This window comes from Lepidochelys kempii, chromosome 8 (genome assembly GCF_965140265.1).
Source record: "Lepidochelys kempii isolate rLepKem1 chromosome 8, rLepKem1.hap2, whole genome shotgun sequence".
NCBI classification, from domain to species: domain Eukaryota; kingdom Metazoa; phylum Chordata; order Testudines; family Cheloniidae; genus Lepidochelys; species Lepidochelys kempii.
In genome coordinates this window covers 69,972,261-69,994,392 of record NC_133263.1, presented here as the reverse complement: position 1 = coordinate 69,994,392, position 22,132 = coordinate 69,972,261, and the positions used below count along the sequence as shown (strand labels likewise).

General features: G+C 38.3%; 1 protein-coding gene across 3 annotated transcripts in view; it reads right to left on the bottom strand.

Annotated features, from left to right (window-relative positions):
- Positions 1 to 7,784: 7,784 nt before the first annotated feature.
- The window catches only part of OLFM3 (olfactomedin 3), a 121,062-nt gene continuing 106,714 nt past the window's right edge, over positions 7,785 to 22,132 (bottom strand). For all 3 annotated transcript variants that reach the window (XM_073356875.1, XM_073356874.1, XM_073356873.1), the window contains 2 exons: positions 11,806 to 11,912; positions 7,785 to 10,495 (listed from right to left, as the gene is read on the bottom strand). In XM_073356875.1, the coding sequence (XP_073212976.1) occupies positions 9,818 to 10,495; positions 11,806 to 11,912 (785 nt within the window). In that variant the 3' untranslated portion in view covers positions 7,785 to 9,817. The remainder of the gene's footprint in view (positions 10,496 to 11,805; positions 11,913 to 22,132) is intronic.

The following is a 22,132-nucleotide window of genomic DNA, read 5'->3' as shown; positions in this document are numbered from 1 at the left end:
TAGGAGTGTGGCTGGTAGGCTCTCCCAGATTACCTGAGTAACAATATTCCATAGGGTTGGACTCTGACCCAGCCCTATGCAGTGAAGAGGGGAATAAAATCCCCCAACCCCTGTGCACGTGCATTAGCTCTCCCCCTTTTCCAATTCCATGCGTGTGGGGTCAAAGGGGAGTGCCTAATACTCCCACTGGAGCCTGGATTCTGCTCCCTCTCTCTCTGCCTTGGCCAGTGCAGCTGACCTAATAAAGAGCTGAAGTAAGTTACTTCCACCCTAGGAGAAAGCTTCCTCTGTGCTGCTGCTTGCACAGGGTTGAGACTAGCTTGTAACCTACAATGTCTTCTATTAACAAACAGTAGAGCCTTTCATCCTGAAGGTTCTCAAAGCACTTTATAAACAAATGAGCTCAGTGAAATCAATGGAAGTTTTGCAAGCAAAAGGACTTAGGGTATATACTGGGATCACTTCACCTTTCATCAAAAGGAAGCCACCTCTGGAGTTGAACACAACAGCTATTTGATAGAGCATAGCAGCACTGCGCATTATTCAGGGAGTGAAGTGACATTCCAAAGTGAGTTGGAGCTTGACCAGCCCTTGAGGGCTAAGATTTCTAATTCTTGCAAAAAGTACCTTGGGTTCTTTAAAGGCCACATGTGGACAAGACCTCAGAACCTCTGGTCACAATAGAACTCTAGCACCATGCAGTAAAGGGAAGTGCACCATCTCTATATAGTCACATCCACTTTCTAAGGTACCTAGGCTATGCCTTACAGCGATCAGGCCCAGAGATTCAGCTTGTGAGATCTATTGGGATACCCAATCAAGAAGCATGGATGGACAAAGTAAAATCTCCTGTTATAGTTCAAGTGCCATATTCTGCTTTAGTTACTTAAGTTCTCCCTTTGAAGATCCAGCACCATTAGGGAAAGGTTTCTCAAAAGTTTTGGAAGGAGCACGTAGGTGATATGACAAACTGTCCACATGGTTCATGAGGAAATTATTAAGAGTTTATATACAAAATGTAGACAATGTAGCATAGTGCTTGGAACCAAGAAAATCTTGTGTATAGGTGTGATGGGAGACAGTCATTCATGGCATAGCTGCAGAATATAATAATACTTAGCTTTATATAATATAATATAATATAATTAATTAATAATCCTGTAAGATTTACTAAAATCCTAAAGGAATGAATTAGGGCTGTCAAGCAATTAAAAAAATGAATCGTAATTAGTTGCACGATTAAACAATAATTTTACTATTTATACACATATTTTTGGATGTTTTCCACATTTTAAAATATATTGATTTTAATTACGACACAGAATACAAGGTGTACAGTGCTCTCTTTATATTTATTTTTTATTATAAATATTTGCACTGTAAAAAAAAGAAATAGTATTTTTCAATTCACTTAATACAAGTGCAATCTCTTTATCATGAAAGTTGAACTTACAAATGTAGAATTGTATACCAAAAATAACTACATTAAAAAAGAAAACAATGTAAACCTTTAGAGCCTACAAGTCCACTCAGTCCTACTTCTTGTTCAGTCAATCGCTGAGACAAACAAGTTTGTTTACATTTGCAGGAGATAATGCTGCCCACTTCTTGTTTACAACATCACCTGACAGTGAAAACATGCATTTGCATGGCACTGTTGTAGCCAGCGTTGCAAGATATTTACGTGCCAGATGCGCTAAAGATTCATATTTCCCTTCATGCTTCAACCACCATTCCAGAGGACATGCGTCCCTGCTGATCATGAGTTCTGCTCGATAACGATCCAAAGCAGTGCAGACCAACACATGTTCATTTTCATCATCTGAGTCAGATGCCACCAACAGAAGGTTGATTTTCTTTTTTGGTGGTTCGGGTTCTGTAGTTTGTGCATCAGAGTGTTGCTCTTTTAAGACTTCTGAAAGCATGCTCTACACCTTGTCCCTCTCAGATTTTGGATGACACTTCAGATTCTTAAATCTTGGGTTGAGTGCTGTAGCTGTCTTTAGAAATCTCACATTGGCTCCTTCTTTGTGTTTTGTCAAATCTGCAGTGAAAGTATTCTTAAAATGAACAACATGCTGGGTCATCATCTGAGACTGCTTTAACATGAAATATATGGCAGAATGTGGCTAAAACACAGAGCAAGAGACATACAATCTCTCCCAAGGAGTCAGTCACAAGTTTAATTAACACACTTTTTTTTACGAGAGTCATCAGCTTTGAAGCATGTCCTTTGGAATGGTGGCCAAAGCATGAAGGGGCATCTGAATGTTTTACCATATCTGACACCTAAATATCTTGCAATGCCGGCTACAAAAGTGCTTGGCGAATGTCTATTCTCATTTTTAGGTGACATTGTAAATAAGAAGCAGGCAGCATTATCTTCTGTAAATGTAAACAAACTTATTTGTCTTAGCAATTGGCTGAACAAGAAGTAGGACTGAGTGAACTTGTAGGCTCTAAAGGTTTACATTGTTTTGTTTTTGAGTACAGTTTTGTAACAAAAAAAATCTACATTTGTAAGTTACGCTTTCACAATAAAGAGATTGCACTATAGTACTTGTATGAGGTGAATTGAAAAATACAATTTCTTTGGTTTTATCATTTTGACAATGCAAATATTTGTAATAAAAATAATATAAAGTGAGTACTGTACAGTGAGAACTGTTTTTAAATAAGAAATATTTCATTAACATAAAAGAAAGGTAACCACTGTGAGGATATTATGTTTGATGAACATTTTTTTAAGAAGGTACAGCCAGCCAGATGGCAGTGGTCTCTGCAGGAGACCAAAGGTCTGGCATGTCCTTTCTGGGTCCAGACAAAGCCTGCAGCATAGAGCAAGAATAACACTCCTATGTGCCCTGCAGGCTAAAAGCGAAATGGGTATTTATAGCTTCCATGGACTCTGACTATTCATGCTGTAGAAAAGAAAAATGTACCATGTCAATATGAACTCACCATTTTATGTGAAAAGTCCAGTAAAATGGATTGTGATTTTTAGATACAGGTTTGACCTTTTAATTATCATTCTTACTTGTATCCTTTACTTTTCTGTGAGACTGTGGCATGTCACTTGCACGGTATTCAGGGAAGCCTGGACTTCTACAGAGCTAAACCAGGGGCAGCAGGCAGAATTCATTTGATCTAATCATATTCTACATTCCTACTGTGCTGCACTCCAAACTCTATGCTTTTTAACCTGAACATGTTTGGTTTCACTTGGGCTGCTTAAATGTCCCTGCAATGTAATTATTTTAATTGACTCGTCTTTAGCAATAAATATAGGCAAAGCTCCATAGGATCTGTGGCTGATGCTCAGCTGGCAAGAGCTCATATCTGCTTATGAGCCCAGCAGATACTTCTGATGTTAAGGAAAATATGAACTTTACTAGCTCTCTCTCTGCTTAAGAGAGAGAAACAAAGCTCTGATCCTATAAGATGCTGAGCATCTCATGGGGAAACGCTAAGCTCCTTCAACTCCCTCAGTAAACATAATTATTATTTTAAAAAAGAGGCTTCTTGCACATAGTGGTACTAGAGAAAGGCATAACAATTAAATTTCTGCCCTTATTCACAAGCATGCAACCCCCATTGACTTCAATGGGAGCTGAGCATGAAAACCCAGTCTCTAAGGTGCCACAAGTACTCCTGTTCTTTTTCCAGGAGAGTATGTGCCCCTTGTTTTTTCAGCTTGTTTGACGTCAGATATACCAATAATGACAGATATGTTTGCAAGAAAAAAGAGAGCTGGGGTAAGGCTGCAACTCAGTGTGAGAATCTTGGTGAACGTACTACTTGAGAATCCGCTGAAAGACTGGGAATTCCCAGACTCTCAGCTTGGAAACAACTAACATGCATGAACCTCTGTTCTTTGTATTGACAAATGTCATGTACATAGATTCATAGATATTAACTTCAGAAGGGAGCATCATGATCCATAATGGTATTTATCACACCTTTGGAGTGTCACTTCTTATGGGCATCCATGGAAGTTCTGTCTTCTGCACACACTATTCTCCTTCTGTTGGTCTAGACTCTAGAGTTTCATTGTTTGGTGGAACGTAGTTGTCATGGGAGAGCAGGGACATAAAGATAGAGATGATTTAGTTGGGGATTGGTCCTGCTTTGAGCAGATGACCTCCTCAGGTCCCTTCCAACCCTGATATTCTATGATTCTATGATTTCTTCGGTAATTAGAGTCAAACCAGTGAAAGTTTTGAACATCTTGAGTTGGACTTGAATTGGACTCTATGTTCCACAACTGGTGCTTCAAAGGTAGCGCTGGTAAGCATACTGTGATTTAGATTACCAAACTCTCAATATTACCTTGCAGATACCATGGACTCATAGCAATACTTGCAGCAAAGAATTCAGCAGCAACTCACAGGTAAAAAATGTTTTGCCTAAAATGTTCATCAACAAATTAGTACAAATCACAGTCTGATCACAGACAGTTTTTGAAAGTGTAAAGATAAAGTTCAATGGATACATAATTTCTTATTAACTGTTTGCTGAGCACTAGTACTAGCCCCTTCTGAGCAGTCAATTATCATGACAAATTATTAGCTAACAGATTTATTCAAGCTGTGGTTGTCTGTTTGAAATAGACATCATGCCATGAACTTGATTTTGCTGTGGATGCAGCCTACTGAGCTGAGTGACATTTAGTGCCTCTGAGCTTGACTGGAAATGAATATTCTGTGATATAAGCAGTCAGTGATTGAAGCATCATTTCATCCTGACTCACTCAACTTTTTTGTTAATTGATTACCATTGTCTGCTTATAGTGCTTACAGTGCCAAATAGACTCCCATATAGTCTCTCTGCCCATGGTCTACTTAATATACTGTGATAGATAAGATTGGATGAACAGTCTTTCTGAATGACAATGGACATGATGGTCCTACCAATGGAATAATTTGCCAGAGGAGGTTAATGGAAAGATTAATCTCCAGGAGGTTTTCCCTGTGAAGGTTTGTCCCTGATCTTTCTATCTGTCCTTGAAGTCTTTAAACCACGATTTGAGGCCTTCAATAGCAGACATAGGTGAGAGGTTTTTCACAGGAGTGGGTGGATGAGATTCTGTGGCCTGCGTTGTGCAGGAGGTCAGACTAGATGATCATAATGATCTCTTCTGACCTTAATATCTATGAATCTATGAATCAGGGGGCAAGGTTTGCCCATTCCGTGTAAAGGCTGTGGATCCCACTGTCCACATCCTGCACATTCCCCAAAGTCTATGTGGAGTGGCTGGGATATCTGTCTGTAGATAGCTCAGTACCAGGTCTGTGTTCCTCGTCCCTTCCTCCCCTCTAGCATCATGGCTTCAAGGGGAATTATTAAACCTATTGGTGTGCAGAAATGTTGTGATCAGTGCATGTTCTTTCCTCATGAATCAAGGGGTCATGATCAGTCCCAAATATATTAAAGTATGTTCTAACATTATTTTGTTCACATTTAACAGTAGAGATGTTTTTCTACAGCACCAATACCTCTATATGTCAGTATATCTGGACCTTTACTATGAGAATAAAACTCTGTTTGATAATATTTAGGACTTCTGATAGGGGTCTCTGCAATATTATGGAGTCTTTCCATTTGTGCTGTTGAATTTTGAGAACAATTTGAACTACAATTCTGATGTATTAAATGACCCTGTTCTTTAGTTTTTTAAAAATATTCCTTTTGAGGCACCAGTATGAGAGAGACATTTAGGCAACCAACAGTGATTCACATAAAAATGAGCACTGATGGTACAACCAGAAGAAAGCAGCATCTTTCTTGCATGGTTATTTCCCAGTTAGAGCTAGACTCTGACACCTTTACTCTCAATGAATAGCACCTTATTCCACAAATGGTCCCATTGACTGCAGTGGGCCCCTCATGAAACAAAGTACTACTTAAAATGAGTTAGGGTATCAAAATCTGGCCCATAGTTACTAATTGCTGTTGCTGTTATCTATTTGTATTTCTGAGACAAGGTGGGCGAGGCAATATCTTTAGTTGGACCAACTTCTGCTGATGAAAGAGACAAGCTTTCATGCTTATACAGAGCTCTTCTTCTCCTTCTTGACTTGAAGAGCTCTGTGTTGCTGGAAAGCCTGTCTTGTTTACCAACAGAAGTGGGTCCAGTAAAAGATACTATTACCTCACCCACCTTGTCTTTCTAATTTCCTGGAACCAACATGGCTACAACAACACTACAAAGAAAATTTTTGTTTCTGACACTGTATGAAGTTACTTTGTTCTCATGTAGAAATATGACAGTTACCTTGATTTACCATGCAGTAACCACTGTTCTCAAAAGAGCTGCTCCTCACATGTCATTGGCACAAGAATTAACTGTGTTTTGTGGTAATTCAATAAACAGAAGCTTCGCTTCTCACTATACTAACTTTTGTTTTTTAAATATTACATTTGTGAGGATTTGTGTGGGGTATTGCTCCTAGATCAATCTGCAGTTTAGCTTAGACACTAACATGGTGGTATAATTCCTAAAGAAAGGCTGGGTTTACCTGTAACATTTTAATACAAATATCCATCCACATTCACATCAGTGTGACTAGGTGAATGTTTGGAAAAAAAGATTCACAACCATTGCTTCACAACCAGCTTTGATTGTATTTGTGTTCCCCAGACATTCTAGCAAATGAGGTTGATTGAGGGAATGTTTGTGGGAACAGCAACTGCATGTGAACATTGGTGAATATTTGCAGAAAGAGAACTTTGCGTTTGTAAATGTGAGAATTGGTACCGTATCTGGATTCTAAGAGTTGTGCTCATACAGGCAAGTAGCAAAAAGATACCAAGTGATCCATGTGTTCAGTCAACATGAATAAAGCTTAAGTTTTGAATTTGGAATGTCAAATACTTGCAATGAACTCCTTATGAACAACCACAGTGGGGATTGTAGTGGTTCCTACAGGTTCCATTTGGCAATTAGGTTTTGAAACAGTAGCCCATTTCTCTGGTACTTGGGACTCCTAGTCATTAAGTGGAAATGAACAGAGACCAGTAGAAACCAATAACGACCAGTTGTAGCAAATGGACAGCAATTAAAGAATCCTAATGGAACTTACAGAATTTCCATTAGAGAATCTGCAGAACAAGAATTTTTCACAGAAATTGGGGTGAAATTCACCCATGATTCAGAGGGCCCTCTTCATGACCTAAGCCCTAGCTGCTGTAAAGGTTGAATGAGCATGGACTAGCGAGTCTGAACAATAGAGCTGGTGGTAAACTTCTTGACCAAATGATTTTTGGCCAAAAGGGTTTTTTGACAGAAGGGCAATTTTCATGAGAAAATTTCCATTTGTGTTTACATTTGGGTGGGTTTTGTGGGGAAACAAAAGCTGGGTTTTTTTCAGTTTTCAACAGCTGAGAACCAAGAATGTTTCAATTTTTAGTTTAACAGAAACCAAAAATATTTTGGCTTTAGCTTTTTGGAAGAAACCTGAAAAACTCAGCCAAAACCATTTTCATAGAAATGAAATACATTTTTGACCAGCTGTACTGCCCACCCTTTATGTATTCCAGAGATGATCTCCATGACAGCCTAACACAGGCTGGTGTGGAAGACTGTGATGGAGGTGGGTTAGGGCAGGGGCTGTGCAATCAGTATTTACATGGATCCAGTGACCCCAACACTCAGAGTAACTGATATTGAAGAGTTATCATTGCTTTTCCAGCAGGAAGAGGGAGAAAAAAGGTAGGCTGGGCAGCAGTCTTCCTCTTTTGTCTATTGGCAAACATGTTGTTTTCTCAACTCTTTACACCCTATGAGAAGTTTATTTTTTTTTCAATTAGTCAGAAAAAAAGGCACACTATTATTCCATTCTTTGCATGCTTACATATTGCACAACAGACACGCTTTGAGACCAAATATACTTTAAGAAGTTAACACATTTGGAAATAGATAAACTGATCTCAATTGGTATGTTGAAGGTAGAATTAACAAGTGAAATTGCTTCAAAATTGATCTGGTAAAAAAAACAATTTTTTAATTTTTTGACAAAAGAACAAATTGTTCATAAAAAAGATTTGTGATTCCCACCCTCCTCCCCATTTTCTGGTTAAAAGGATTTGAAAAAGGTGTTTGTTCTAAACAAATTTTGGGGGAAACAGCGCCTCTGTGTTCTGTACTGCAGACTTGTGGCTTTCATAATCTGTGATCTGCATCATGGTAACATGAAATAATTCCATATCATCCTTCATGTTATATAGCATTTTTTTCCTTTTCTACCATGTCAGTTGCAAAAATAAGTAAATAAATCCTCCACAAACAACCCCATCCCACCCTCACAGTTTTGAAACTGGTAATATTGGTAAAACTCACAGATTGCACAAAAAAACTTGCGTTCAAGAGAATCCATTTTTGACCAAAGGCAGCAATACTATTTCAGTCTATCAATATCTATTTTTGCAAAATATCAGTTGCAGTTTGTTTCGCCATGCACTACATTTCCCATTTAAATCAGTAGACATCAACTATCATGATGGATACCAGATGTCATGCCTGACCACTTTGCCGCTCTTTTTTTTTTTTGAGCTGCTATATGTCCAGATAAGCCTTCCCTCAGTGGAAATGTGCTCCTCTTATTGTAGGTAATGAGGTTGGTAGATCCAGGAAAGCCACCTCCCTTCCATCCCTGTTTCTACAGTGGCCTCTGTTACAGCCAGCCAGAGGGGCAGTTCATACATATAGGAGTGCAGGCTGAGGCAGCAGCCCATATACAGTCCTAAGTATCTCTCCTCTTATCCTGCAGTATTCATGTAAACCTTGAGAGCCTGCTTCCAAAGGAGGAACCCATAGACAGATCACAGAAAGCAACATGTAGCTTTCTGTTACGATAGGGAGAGCTACAAAACATGAGAGCAAAATAACACCCAAAATTAGAGAGTGAAAAAATACATCAAAAAGAAAATGATTGGGAGGAAGGAAAGGTAGAAAATGGTGTGGGAGAGAAAATGAGCAAGGCAATTGATGGTGGCAACAGAGACTGGCACAAGAGGATGTAGGCTGATAGTGTTGATTTGCTAGCATACCCCAAGTGTGTGTGCGTGATCTACCAGCGAAAAGTAGGGGGACCCGCTGTCATGTGTTTGATAAAATTTTAAATTGACCCATGTTTAGAACTGTGATTAAACTTCAATATATTTTATAAAAAATAGTACTTAGTTTACTTTCACGGAAGTGAAGAGATACAATTGCACAATGGTGGTTACAATGTAGAAATACATATCATCGATAAACTGCAAGTGAGTTCAAAACGTACTGTACAGCACCGCATCAGAAATTGTGTGATGGCAAAATGAATCATATACATTTTTTCAAAGTAAATCAAATCCCTAAAATCTTTCTCTTGGAATAAATAATAATAATGTGCATTATGCTTCAGATTGCTACCAAAATATTTCCTGATGTTGAGCAATAGACAGAGTCAAAAAAGACATAAGGTAAAAAAAAGACATTCATGCATTTAAGCCACCATTAGTCTCTGACTCTAATATAAGGCAGATCATAATCTTTTTAAAACTGTCTTTAGCCATTTAAACCCTCTTTAGTGCTTTTCATGACAAGGTCATGGCAGGCCTTGTTTTTTCAAGAGTTAGGATGCTTGTATTTCCAACCGGTCATTTTTGACAGGCTCAGCCATATTTGGAACACATTGCACAGTAGAAAATGCGTTTGTTTTTTAATGAAAAAACTTAAATAAAAAGAAATCCAGAAGGATGTTTTAGAGTTTATCACAAATGACACTTTTGAAGTGTGCGTGTGTGCCGGGGGGTGGGGGTTTAAGGGGGAGAGACAAGTTTATGTGTCATCTTCGGTCTTAATGATGTGGAAAAGGGTGACATTGAACAGGACCTGATGTCCATTGTTCCAGGCATAGAGAGCTCTATCTCTTGCATTGTAGTCAAGCATGGATATATGAAAGTACTGATTATGGAACGGAATGTCTGTATACTCATAAGTTGAGGTTTTTGTGGAATAAGAATAGTAGACCTTGGCTCCTGTTAAATGTGAGTTGGTAACATACAAAGTTCCACAGATCATGAAGGATTCCCCAGCACTTCTTTTTGGATAGCCTGTACTCCAGCTCTTCATCACTTCTAACGTATCCTGGTTTAGCTGGCTGATAACAATGTTGCCTGCATTCTGGTTGGTAGCATATATGGCCCACAGCCCAATTTCATCTGCCATCAGGTCAATATCTGAGAAGCCGCCCCAAGTGTAGGGGTACACATTGTGAAAGCCAGCATATTCCAGGCTACGCTGTGCAAGCACCCGTCCTGCATCAAAGCTGTATTTGATGATTATGTTACTCTGATACTTGTTGAAATAGAGGGAGCCATTGTAGACAACATGATTGGTTCCTGCCCATTTGAAAGGAAGATTGTATGTTCTTGATTCAGCCCCACTGACAAAGTCTGTGATTGATTTGTATTCACGGACAATTTTATTGTTAGTATAACTGTCCATGTACCAGACCTGAAAGAAAAATAAAGAATAGGCTGTGAACTACTGAAATAGAATCCTTGGCTGATCATGCTGTATACTGAGTACATTTTAAAAAATGTTCCAGAAATCCTGTGGCATTGTAAGTTACTAGACTTGCTCATAAAACCTACAGAAGTGCAAGATGTGTTTGTATATTTATTCTGTTGCAAAAACATTAGTAACACTATCGTTTTGGATCAGAACCTACTCAATAGCCTCTCTGAGGCTGCTTTCACAACAACGTCTGCCAGCGTCAGAGAAGTTTGCTTTTAGAGTGTTCTAATAGCGTGGGCCTCTGGCTCAAGGGGTCATTTGTGTTGTTAATGATGTGCCCAGATTGTGAAAATCCCAAAGATGGAAGGAAAGTTGAGTGTGACTCGAACCTTTGAGTCACACCCAGAATTAGAACTGCTTGGAATTTTTCAGATGAAACTTTACTTGTTGAAAAATGGCATATTTTCAGGAATGAGAATTTTCCATGAAAATGTGTTTTTTGGGGTTTTCTTTGGTATCTTACCGATTTTTTTCCACTTTTTGGTTCCCCATCACCTTTCTCTCCCATTTTATCTTCCACACCTTATTCCTTTATTTCACTCCCCACCTTTCCCCCCTTTTACCCCTGCTAAGGGGGGAGGGAAGAGAAAGTAAAAGAAATAAAACAATAAAATAAAAACAAACACAAATGTTCTTTTTGCTGAAAATTTGGAAAATTCCCCCCAAGATGAAATTTTGTTAATTTTTGTGACACATACGTGCCTTATTTCAAACTAGCTGTGACTGAAATCAAGCAAACTCAAGTGCATTGATTTTTTAGTATTGGCCTTATCAGGTAAAGACCTGGATAAACCACATTGAGGGCTTAACTCTGCAAGCATATGCATTAGTATACACATGTAGGAAGCTCATTGACAACAGTGAGATTACCCACATGAGTAAAGTTACTCATGAATAACTGTTTACAGGATTGGGTCCGTAGAAGATGGTTATTGAAAAAAATATAATGAAAATAAGGAAAATAATGTTTATTTGTATACAGAATACAGACTAGTATGCATCCTCCCTGAAACAAGCAGTTTAAAACTAATGAAAATATGTAATACGGTTGAATTATTTTTTTAAGGAGGATGGTTTAACCTTTTTTCCCCTGAATTACTTCAAAATATAGGATATGAAAATGCAGGGAATTCGAGAAATAAATGCTAACTGGGAAAATCTCATGTAGGGAAAATATCTCCTTGTAAAGATTAAAAATGCAAATAAAATATCAGAAGAACAGAAAGATATTCAATGCCCCAACGTACTCGGTTATTCTTTTCTGATGCTAAAGGATCTGTCATCCAGGCTCCAAATCGGGTTCCAGAGGTCTTGACTGTAATGGGGCCTGTAATTTTCATCAATTTGCCACATGCTGAAATTAGAAAAACAAATGTACTCTTATGAAAGCCACAAACAATTTAAATATAACCTGACCATATTCTGAATGATGTCAAAGAGCTGTCTAGGGAACAAGACTAATTGCTATAAACCACAGAATGACTTCAGGATGTATGGGGTTGCTGGTTGAAAATGACTCTTCATCCTTAGTGTATGAAGATGGGTAGTTTACATTTTCTCCATTGAAAAAGGAGACAGGGATTTTTTAGAAAAGTTAATAAAGATTCTGAAACACTTTTATACCTTCTGGGCTTAAACAAAATAAGATACAATATATTAAAATATCTCCCCCACCACACTCAGAAAAGCCAGAAGCTAGTGTTGCCTCCAAATGAATTTGAGAAATCTATCCCTTCATTAACAACTTGACACATCAGAAAGAGAAAAGGGAAGTTAAAAAATTCTAATGTAGATTCACAGTATGGCATAATCCAAATATTCATAAATTTAAAGATTTTGAATTGACTTTTTTCAAAATTATATTCCATTTACATCTCGGTGAAGAGTACAAAAGAAGCTATGTTTGAGCTCCTGCTGTCTTGGAATGAATTGTCTAAGCACGAACCGCTCTACCCTGCAAATGTTACTACTAATACTACTAAAAGTGCCTACTAATGTGAGTTAATTCCACTGTTATAGTCTCCCCAATACTGTGTGCAACTCAAGGGTCAGGCAAGTGGAGTGGATTTCATTCTTAGAGAACTGAAAATGGCAGATCTAAAGTCCCATCCACGTGCCCCTACAGAAAGACCTGACTCATCCCTGCTCTCAGTTTATGAGACTTAATGCACAGCTCATTATTTTCTAATTTCTCCCCACACGATCGACTCGACTCCATAGGTACATCTGGAATAATAATCCAAGTTCTAATATAATTAACTCCAATATACCATAGATAACAGTTACAGAGATAGACTCGAATGTGTAAAACCACCATAGGCTTATGGGCAAAGTAATCAGCAAAAAACACCATAAATGAAGAAAGTAAATATGAGAATTATTCTGGACTTGTCTGCGCATCAATGGACATGTAATCCACCATGCTGTCCCTTGTTAGGCTGTCTGGGAGGAAATAATGAGAGTCAATATGATCTTGAATGCTGACCTTCCTAATAATCCAAAAATCTATATTTTAGGGGATATTAATAACATGCCTATTACCAACAAAGCTTACAGGGAATTTATTCTAAATGTATATTGCCAAAAACTTAATATCACAGAATGGTGTAGATGAATAAGTGACCTTGGCAGTTTGGAAAAATATTATATTCCAGCTGAATGTAAATATTGAAACATTTCATGATTGTTTTAAAAAAAGTATTTTAGATATATATAATTCATTCTGATATAACTGCTATTGCACATGACACAATCTAGTCAGAAAAGGTAAGAGACAAAGAGAATATAGCCCTTTAGAAGCTAAGGTATATCATTCAAAGGAGCAGGTTACATCATGATTTCATTTTTAATTTATGTAACAGACACAGAATGCACTGTATTGTATGTTCCTATTTCAGACAGTTATAATGGGGCTATTGTTCAGGTAGTTTCTGAGTTATCACCAAAAGCAATTCAATCCCAGGCTAGGAAAATGGGTTATAACAAAAATTAACATAACCTAAGTACATACTGAGGATTTCATGAACAGCACAGGTTGTGTTTTTACTGTTAAGGCCCTCTTAAAAGAGAGCTAGTTGCTAGTTCCCCCCAGTTGCTTATAGTATTTAATTAACTAGCTCTCCAAGGACGTTTTTTTACAGAACTGCTACCAGTGTCACACATGGCCCAAATGCTTCCATTCTGGTATGATTTGCAAATCTCCTTTGTGGGGAGTTGACTAATATATCCCAGTCAGGCCAAGTTTTACCCTCATTTAAGATGACATGTCAGCAAACTCATTTTGTGAAGTATATATATGTGGTGAAGTCAGAAACCATTTGGAAAGTACTAAAACAATTATGATTTAAGAATCAAATTAGTGGAAAACATACAGAGCACTGAAAGAAATTAGAATGAAATTAGTCACCGCAACTAATTAACATTTACTTGCTGTTTTTTTAACTAATGGAAAAAATACAAACTGAATAATGTAAGAATTTGCTGGGTACATAATTAGTATCATTCAAGTACTGTGTTTAAAATTAGAATTAAAATACATGCTTTCAATTTTAGAAAAATTTGGAGTTCTAAAACAAAGGATATTTTAAAAAGAAAATGGAAAATTTAATTCAGGAAGATACAGAAGTATAAAAAATTAGCCCTGAAATTTAGCTCTAGAATTTACAAAATAACTGTTGGATAATTATCTTTCAAAACCCATGGTGGGTTAATCAAAGAAGAAGAGGGATGAATTTAAAAAGAGACAAAATTCTGATTTCATATAATCCAGTGGGGACATCCCCTCAACAAAGAACATGTTGCCTCCACTTTTTCCTCTCTCTCTATTGTAGTTTCTGGCTTTCCCTTTCCTTTTTATTGGAAACAGAAGCCCCAAAGCTTCTGTCTCTGTGCATGGGGAGCTTGAGGAATCAGTTTGTGCTATTTAGAACTAACTAAGGCTAACACATCTTATACCCACCACATCCCATCTCCACTTTAAAGGTAACTTTGAATCCAGTGCAGAAGTTTCTGATATGGCCCCCCAGTGGTGCATTGTGGGTCTGTTGGCTTCCTAATGTAATTGCTCTCATACTAGTGCACAATGTAGACTGGACTATTCCCCTCTGTGATTTGGAGGGAGATAGGAGGAGCAATCAACGCCCACCTCAATGACTAATGTCCCCAGTCCTTCTACATCCCTTAGAACAAGTTATCTTGGCACAACCTCTTCCCAGCTGAGACTTTCACTCATGGAGTGCAGTGATATGTGCCTTCAGTCCTGCCCTCCTTTCAAATCTCAACAGATTCCCCCCAGTTGCATGTATGCATACATCCCTCATTTGTGGCAACACTTAGAAAGGCATCTTCAGTTTTCATTTGAAAAGTCTGGTCACTCTTATCAACAATATTGCTTTGTGTGTGGGAGGTGATGTTATAGAGTGATAGTGTGCAGAGGAAAACAGAAAATAAAACTCCCATTTTTGCATAAGGCTGATGCAGGCAAAGGGCAGTCAGAATTTTGTTCACGCACAACATCAGTATCCAATGTGCACCAATGAGTAATTTGAATTCAGAAGGAATGACAGAATGACAATGGAGGCCCCAAAGCACATCTCAACTTGAACAGTGATCTTGATGGATCAGTTTGTACTATTTAGAACTACTTAGGGTTACTGCGTATAACCTTCATGGTTGAAAATTACTCTGAGAGTGCCACAAATCAGCTGACCTGCCAAGTTCTGATCATGGAAACAGAGTGAGGCTCTGGGCTCTCTGATTGGGCGGAGACAAATTGTGAGACCAGAGGAGGAAATTAATTGACAAAATATAAGCCCCATCTCCTCATTTCACTTCCATGAATCACACAAACACTAAATCACGTGCAATGCCTTTTTGACAAGTGGCACATCAGAAGAAAAGAGAATCTGATTAACAGAATTTAAAACAATGAAAAAGTAAGCTGCCCCTCTTCTCTGGGAAATATTGTACCTTAATCTCATCATTTTCTCCATGTCTGTCTTGTGGAATCTGATCCTGCAAACACATTTGCATACATGTAACAATGGAGCTGTAAAGATTTTGCAGGATTGGACCTTGAGGCAATCTGTATTTGTGTACATTGTAAAGTGCCAAGCCCACTGTGCTAAAACATTAGTTGTTTTATTGAAATGTTGTTAATTATTATGGACTAATTTATTCCTAAGGCATTTCATGGCATTCTTTATAACAAGTTATTAAAGAATGAAATGTTATTTATAAATTTAATGTTAAAATAATATTAAATATTAACTTTAACTTTCCCCTATTTGTCCAACTGTGGTGCAGCATTCTACAGGGATGTCTGCAGAAAGAGAACTGTTTTGATATGAAGCCTTTTAACAATTCATAAATGAAGCAAGATTAGTTTTGTTACATGGTTACAAGTAGTTCCAATTTTCCGTTCTGAGCAAAAAATGGAAACAGGTACTTTTTTATCTACTTTACTGTAAACTGTGATGATCTAATCCCAGCTCATTCTCATCTTCAGTGCAAACTCCCATAACTGTCCATTTGGGAATTGTTCTTGAATGTGAACGTTGTTTGTGAGGGAATGGTGATATTAATGAACTGAAGATGCAGAATCAGTCCCTTAAAATGTCAGTGACATGGCATGTCTGGGTTACATTTAGAAGATCATCTTTTCAACAGAAAATAAAACACTACTCTGTCATGTTATATACTGTAGCTGACTGATGTAAAAAACAAACTAACAAAAAAACACATGGCCTCTTCCACAGGCAGGGGCTCTGAGAAAGGAAAACTCCAAGAGTTTCCCCTAGTAGAATTTTCCTGGAATTATTCTGTGGGGAGGGGAGTGGGATACAGATTGCTGCTTTGTGCAATGGGCAGCGGTTCTGTCCCAGAACCCATCAAACCTACCAGGGCCTGCCATCTGTATCAGTTCTTCCTTCTGCATCTGTGGAGCCAAACTGCCAGGGAGTCTGCAGGTGGAAGCTGCCCTTAGAATCTGCCTTTAAGGAGAATTCCCTTCTGTGGATGGGAGCTGCAGAAGGATTAGTTCAGGCTCAGGCTGCATTAACTTTCTCGTGGCTTTCTGAAGTGCTTTCTGCAATGCTGTTCTTTGAGTCCAGGCCATGGGAAAAGTGCTGCAGAGATGACTGAAATTCCCCCTCCCAGGATGGGGTAGATCAGTATATGGATCCCACTGGTCTTCTCTGGTTGGAAGTCTAATTGGACCCCTTGAAGCCAAAACAGGGGTTTCAGCTACAGCAGCTGGTAAAATTTCTAGATCCTGTTTTAAGTTAGAAAGTGACCAGATTAAAAAAGGAAAGGAAATAAAGAGCTGGTAAAAACAACAAAATGGGGAAAATGTCATGGCCCTCCTTCCCTTGAGGTGAAAATAAATTAAAAAAGAAAAGCTCTTGATCCAATTCATTAGATGTTTTCTGGATAGTCGGTTTCTTGTTTCCTTTGGAAACAAGATAGAAAGTGAATATTCTAAAAACAGTCCTGGGAGGCAGACATGCTGACAGTAGGGTGGCAAAAGACTAGATGATGGAAAACTCCTCATTGTTTTATCCCCTGCTATGTCCTTTCATCAACTCTGAAATGAATGGCAGACAGTAGCATCTACAACTATATTAGACATGCATGTTAATTGTTTTACTGAATCTTGGTGTTAGTTGGAAACACCTTGTTACTATCTTTTAAGTGACTAATAGTAATACCATAATAATACAGGATTTTTTGCATCACAGATTTATCCTGTGTCTATTTGTGATATAGTTGTGAATTCAGAAATATAGCTGGGAAAGATCAGTGAAGCAAAGAAACAATCTGCCACATGAATTTTCTACAATAGTAGCAGTGGCTAAGAAATGTAAACAGCCCACAGATTATTTTTCAGGGCCAAAAGCTCCTTCTTTTCTGTCAGAAGAACAGTGTGACAATGTAGAAATAACTCTTGTCATGGTACATAACCTTTTGACTATACTACATCTCAGCCCTTCAGTTTCCTCATAAGCAGAAATACCAGATGATAGTGAGAAAGGAAGGTTTTATGTACTTCCATCCCAGCAAAGAAGAGAAAATTTTGGAACATTCTTGTGAGAGCTTGTTTGATAGATTTGCAGTACTTTTTTCAGAACAAAGATATCCAGATAGGTTTAGATAACAGCAGATTTTCAGGGTGAGATTTTTCTAAAACACTGAGTATTGGTCTAAATCTGCTTCAACTGGAAAAACTTTAATTGATTTCAATGGAAACAGCAAGGCCCATGCTGAGCGCGTTTGAAAATCCCAAAGGTTATCCTAACTGAACAGCCAAGCCTTTTAATGTTTGTTCACTAAACGTGACTGTATAAGGAGTACAGTGCACCATCTCATGGGTGTTTGTGGCCTGATTCCCTTCTTGTACTAGTGTTACTCCATAGACTTCATTACAGCTGGTCATGATTTATGCTGGTTTAAGAAGAGGATCAGGGTACGGGATGAGGAGTGTATACTACCCATGAAGGAGTGTAGAAGTGGATGCACTATCCCTGCATGCTAGGGAATCCTGAAAAGCAGAATGCCTTCCAGAACTGTCCATGGGGTGATGAGACATTGCCAGCACCTATTCTGTATGTCACTAGAACATGCGGGGGAGGCTGGGAAGACCATTGACATGTGGCTGTTTTGAGGGTACACATAGGTGTGGGTAGCCAATGCTAATATATCCCCACAATCTCTGTGATGACTAGTGTTTACCCTGAAGATTACAAGTTATACCATATACCACAAAACAAAACAATCCCACTGTAATGATCATATAAGTCATTTTTATTTTTATGTAAGGTTACTTTTTAGATGTATTGCTGAAAGAAAATGAGCCGAATACATTTAGTACAAGGACAGAATAGAAGTTTTCTTGGTTAATTAATAAATATTTATCTATTGAACTCTGCTAGTACCTAGTTATGAGATTTTCCTTTTTCTGTCTCAAACACAGTCGATTGGGCTTTTATATGCAGAGTGTTTCAGGTATTTATTTAGATACTAAACACTGACCTGAATTATTATGGGTAATGAACAGGGTAGAGGGAAGTGAGTCCACTTTTCAGTGTGTGCACAAGCAGTTTCCAGATGCTTTACTTCTTTTGTATCCTTCCTTAGGATAAAATTTGTTATGGGACTACACTGCAAAATGAAGAGCTAGAAACTGAACTCACCCTTTACTTAGAGTTTATGTATCTATTATCCTACTTAGCCCCAAACTGGGAAATATGATGGTCTAGTGGTTAAAGCCTACCACTGGGAGTTTAAATTCCTGGTTCTATTTTGAGCTTTGTCACTGACTCATTGTGTAATCTCTGGTGTAGTCACTTACCTTCTTTGTTTGGTTTCCTCATCTATAAAATGGGGATAATCATGCTTACCTCCCTCACAGAAGGCTGTACAGCTTAGTGTTTGTAAAGCTCCTCAGAATCTACAGGAATTGTACCATACAAAGAATCACTATTATCAATAAAAGAATCCTTTGCCAATGTTACCATCTCTTTTGTGATCAATATGATGGGATTTCTTTGTTGAATATGGTATCACACTTTCCTGGCCCCAAGCAAAAATATCAATGTCAAATTTTCCCTTGACCTTGCTGTATAAGAAGCTGGAAATGAGTCCAGCATGTATCCAGTCTAATAGTTTCTTTCATATTTCATAGGCAACTGTTGTCTGAGAGAATATTGATTTACTAGACTAATCTTATTTTTAAAAATCTGTCACTACTAAATAGCGTTAATGCACAGTAGCTGATTAAATGAAGGTGATAAATCATAGGAAAGCAGTGTATTACTAGAGTAAAAATTGTCCCTATGTACAGCACATTATGTGCAGTACATTAAGGCCTACATTTTCTTGTGTGTATCTGACTTGCATGCGTGCCAGCTGAGGATTTGCACACACAAATGCATGCAAGCACACACACCCTTTTATACGCAGACAACAAAATGTATGCACACAAGTCATGCATATGCTAAACTGCAAGCACACTTCTGAAAATGTAGGCTATATTTATCAACTGCTATTTATCAAATGCAAAGTGACATTTTCCTATTCTAAGGAGAAGGAACAAGTTTCACTCTTCACAATGGCTGTGGAAATCTTTAAATCTCAGTGAAAGTGAAATGACTGCTCACTGTATGTTAATGAATGTTGCAAGGGTTGCCAGTGCAGATGGAAAATTACTTTTAAGTGGCTAGAACTGTATAAATAATGCATAATATAACAGTTATATTACTGGAAAACACCTGCTAGGGAAAAGAAGAGGGAAAAAAAGCCATTACACGTGCTGGTTAGATAGCTATACTGCAAGATTCAACAAAAACTCTGTAATGATTCAAGCCCAGATCCTGGGTACAGTGTTGCTGTTCTGTCCTACATGGCCAGAGGATTCTGGTCCTAAGCGCAGAGGGATCCTCAAGTGGTGTGGAGCAGGCATAGCCCTTCAGTGCAATGGGCACGACTGGGGTGAAATGGGCGATAGCTGGAGTTTCCTTTTGCCCCCTGATCCCCAGATGCTGTATCAGCCTCTTGGGGCTATATACAGCAAGATTAACTTTAAGCTGATTTCAGGCTGCTCTAACTTGCATGTGGGGACTTGCCAGGAACACAGCCAGTCCAGGAATAGGGGAGCTCAAAAGCCACCTGAGCTGTGCTATGCTTTTCTCAGCCTTTTCTGAGCACCTGGACCTCTGAGAATTACCCCCATTGGAGCAAAGACAATTCTGCATTAGGATTTAAGAAGGCTGAAATCCTTTCAGTAGTTAGCCAGAAACCCCCTTTAAACTCCTTAAGCATGCAGGCACACCATAGGCCCTAATATGAAAACATTAGATGGTAAAGCCTTACTAGTGTTATTGTCTGGCATCATCATACTATTGAGGCTCAAAATGTAGTTGCCTGTGGACTAGGAGAATATGTGATTGTTACATGGCTAAAGAAGGAAGAGGGGTGCAGAGACATAGGTCCAGGGAGGTGGAGAGGAAAACAAGAAAGAACCCTAAAAACAGAGAAAGACATGGGATCCTGGCAGTAAGCAGAGGGAAAAGGAGCCCTGGGGAAATCATACAATTGTATCTATATAGGGAGATAACTGAGTTGCAGAGTTTGGATTCAGAATCAATCTGGAGATGAATTTCTGAGAGACAGAGAGAGAGAATGCGCACGCACAGATAAGAGGGGGCTTTCTGATCCTGTAGTGCAGTTTCATCCAACTTGCATACAGATACTAGCAGTAGGGTATGATTTTTAGTTCAATGTGGTGATGGTGTGTGTATTTGCTACTTTTATTTGATAGAACTTCTTCCCCTTCAATTGCCAATACAAAAAAAAAAAAAGTTCGGCCCCAGAGACTTCTTTATTGGTCAAGAAAGAAAGGAAGAATTGTATGTTAGGGAAGAACTCATGGGAAGAGAGTTAAGAGAAGGGATTTGACCTAGGAAAATAATTAGAAGGGAAGTAAAAGGTGTGGGAGGAACCTGTAGGAAAGACTACATAACTATAACAGGGATGATTCTGATATTCAGAATACCTCCCATTGTGCAATCAATTCATTGATTTATGTTACAGAGATTCACCACAAAAAAATGAAAACAAGATGACTGAAAAATATGGAATGCCAATTTTTTCTCCTTAATTTTGCTTCAGAACATTAACTATCAAGACAAGTCGCTATTTCAACCAAATTTCTTGCTTGCCGCTGCATAGCAAAGCATCTGTTTTCCCTTGACTGCACATGTACATGTTCTGTCAGTGTAATAACATGCTATTATGTGTATGTATTGAGGGGGAGAATTGGCTCATAAGAGATTTCTGTCTGAGGAAATCTTCCATGTATTTTTGCCCATCACAGATGTGCTAATCCAGTGTAAAAAGAAGAAGCTGAAAATAAATAATTGAAGAGGTTAACCCAGTCTAGATGACTTTTTCTGTCTTTTTCCATTACGTCAAAAATGTACATCTTCTATAATAGGCAGCACCTCTTTCATATTTCAGATGCCACCCACCGCCTATAAAAGTCCACACCCAAGATTTGATAATTGAGAAACCTATCATAAGCCTGAGTTCTATTTTTAAGTGTTTAATGTTTTTTCATAGTGAATTGTTAGTTCTCATAAAAGGGGTCAGACTGAGAGAAGTGGAAGGCAAAGACTTTCAATAAATAATAATTCTTGGCTCCTAAACAGTACCTTCCAGCCAAGTATCTCAAAGTGTTTTGTCAGTTACTTTAATTGGAGCAGGCTAGGGCCTTTAAATCCTCAGAACATGCCTCTGAGGTAGAGAAGAATTAATTATCCCCTGTTCAGGATGACATTTGCAAAAAAGGCCTCTAATTTTGGGTGCCCAATATTAGACAACTAGTCCCTAATTTCCCTAAGCACCCACTGAAGCCAACGACTGGGCATCCAAAACTGAGACTTTCCCAAAGTCACACAGGAAGGTTATGGCATTGCTAGAAACAAACACAAAGCTGTGCTGTCAACAATACCTTATTTCCGCTAAAGTAGCTGATAACAGTGCTAATTTCATTATGCTGCTCATCAGTGGATCACACCT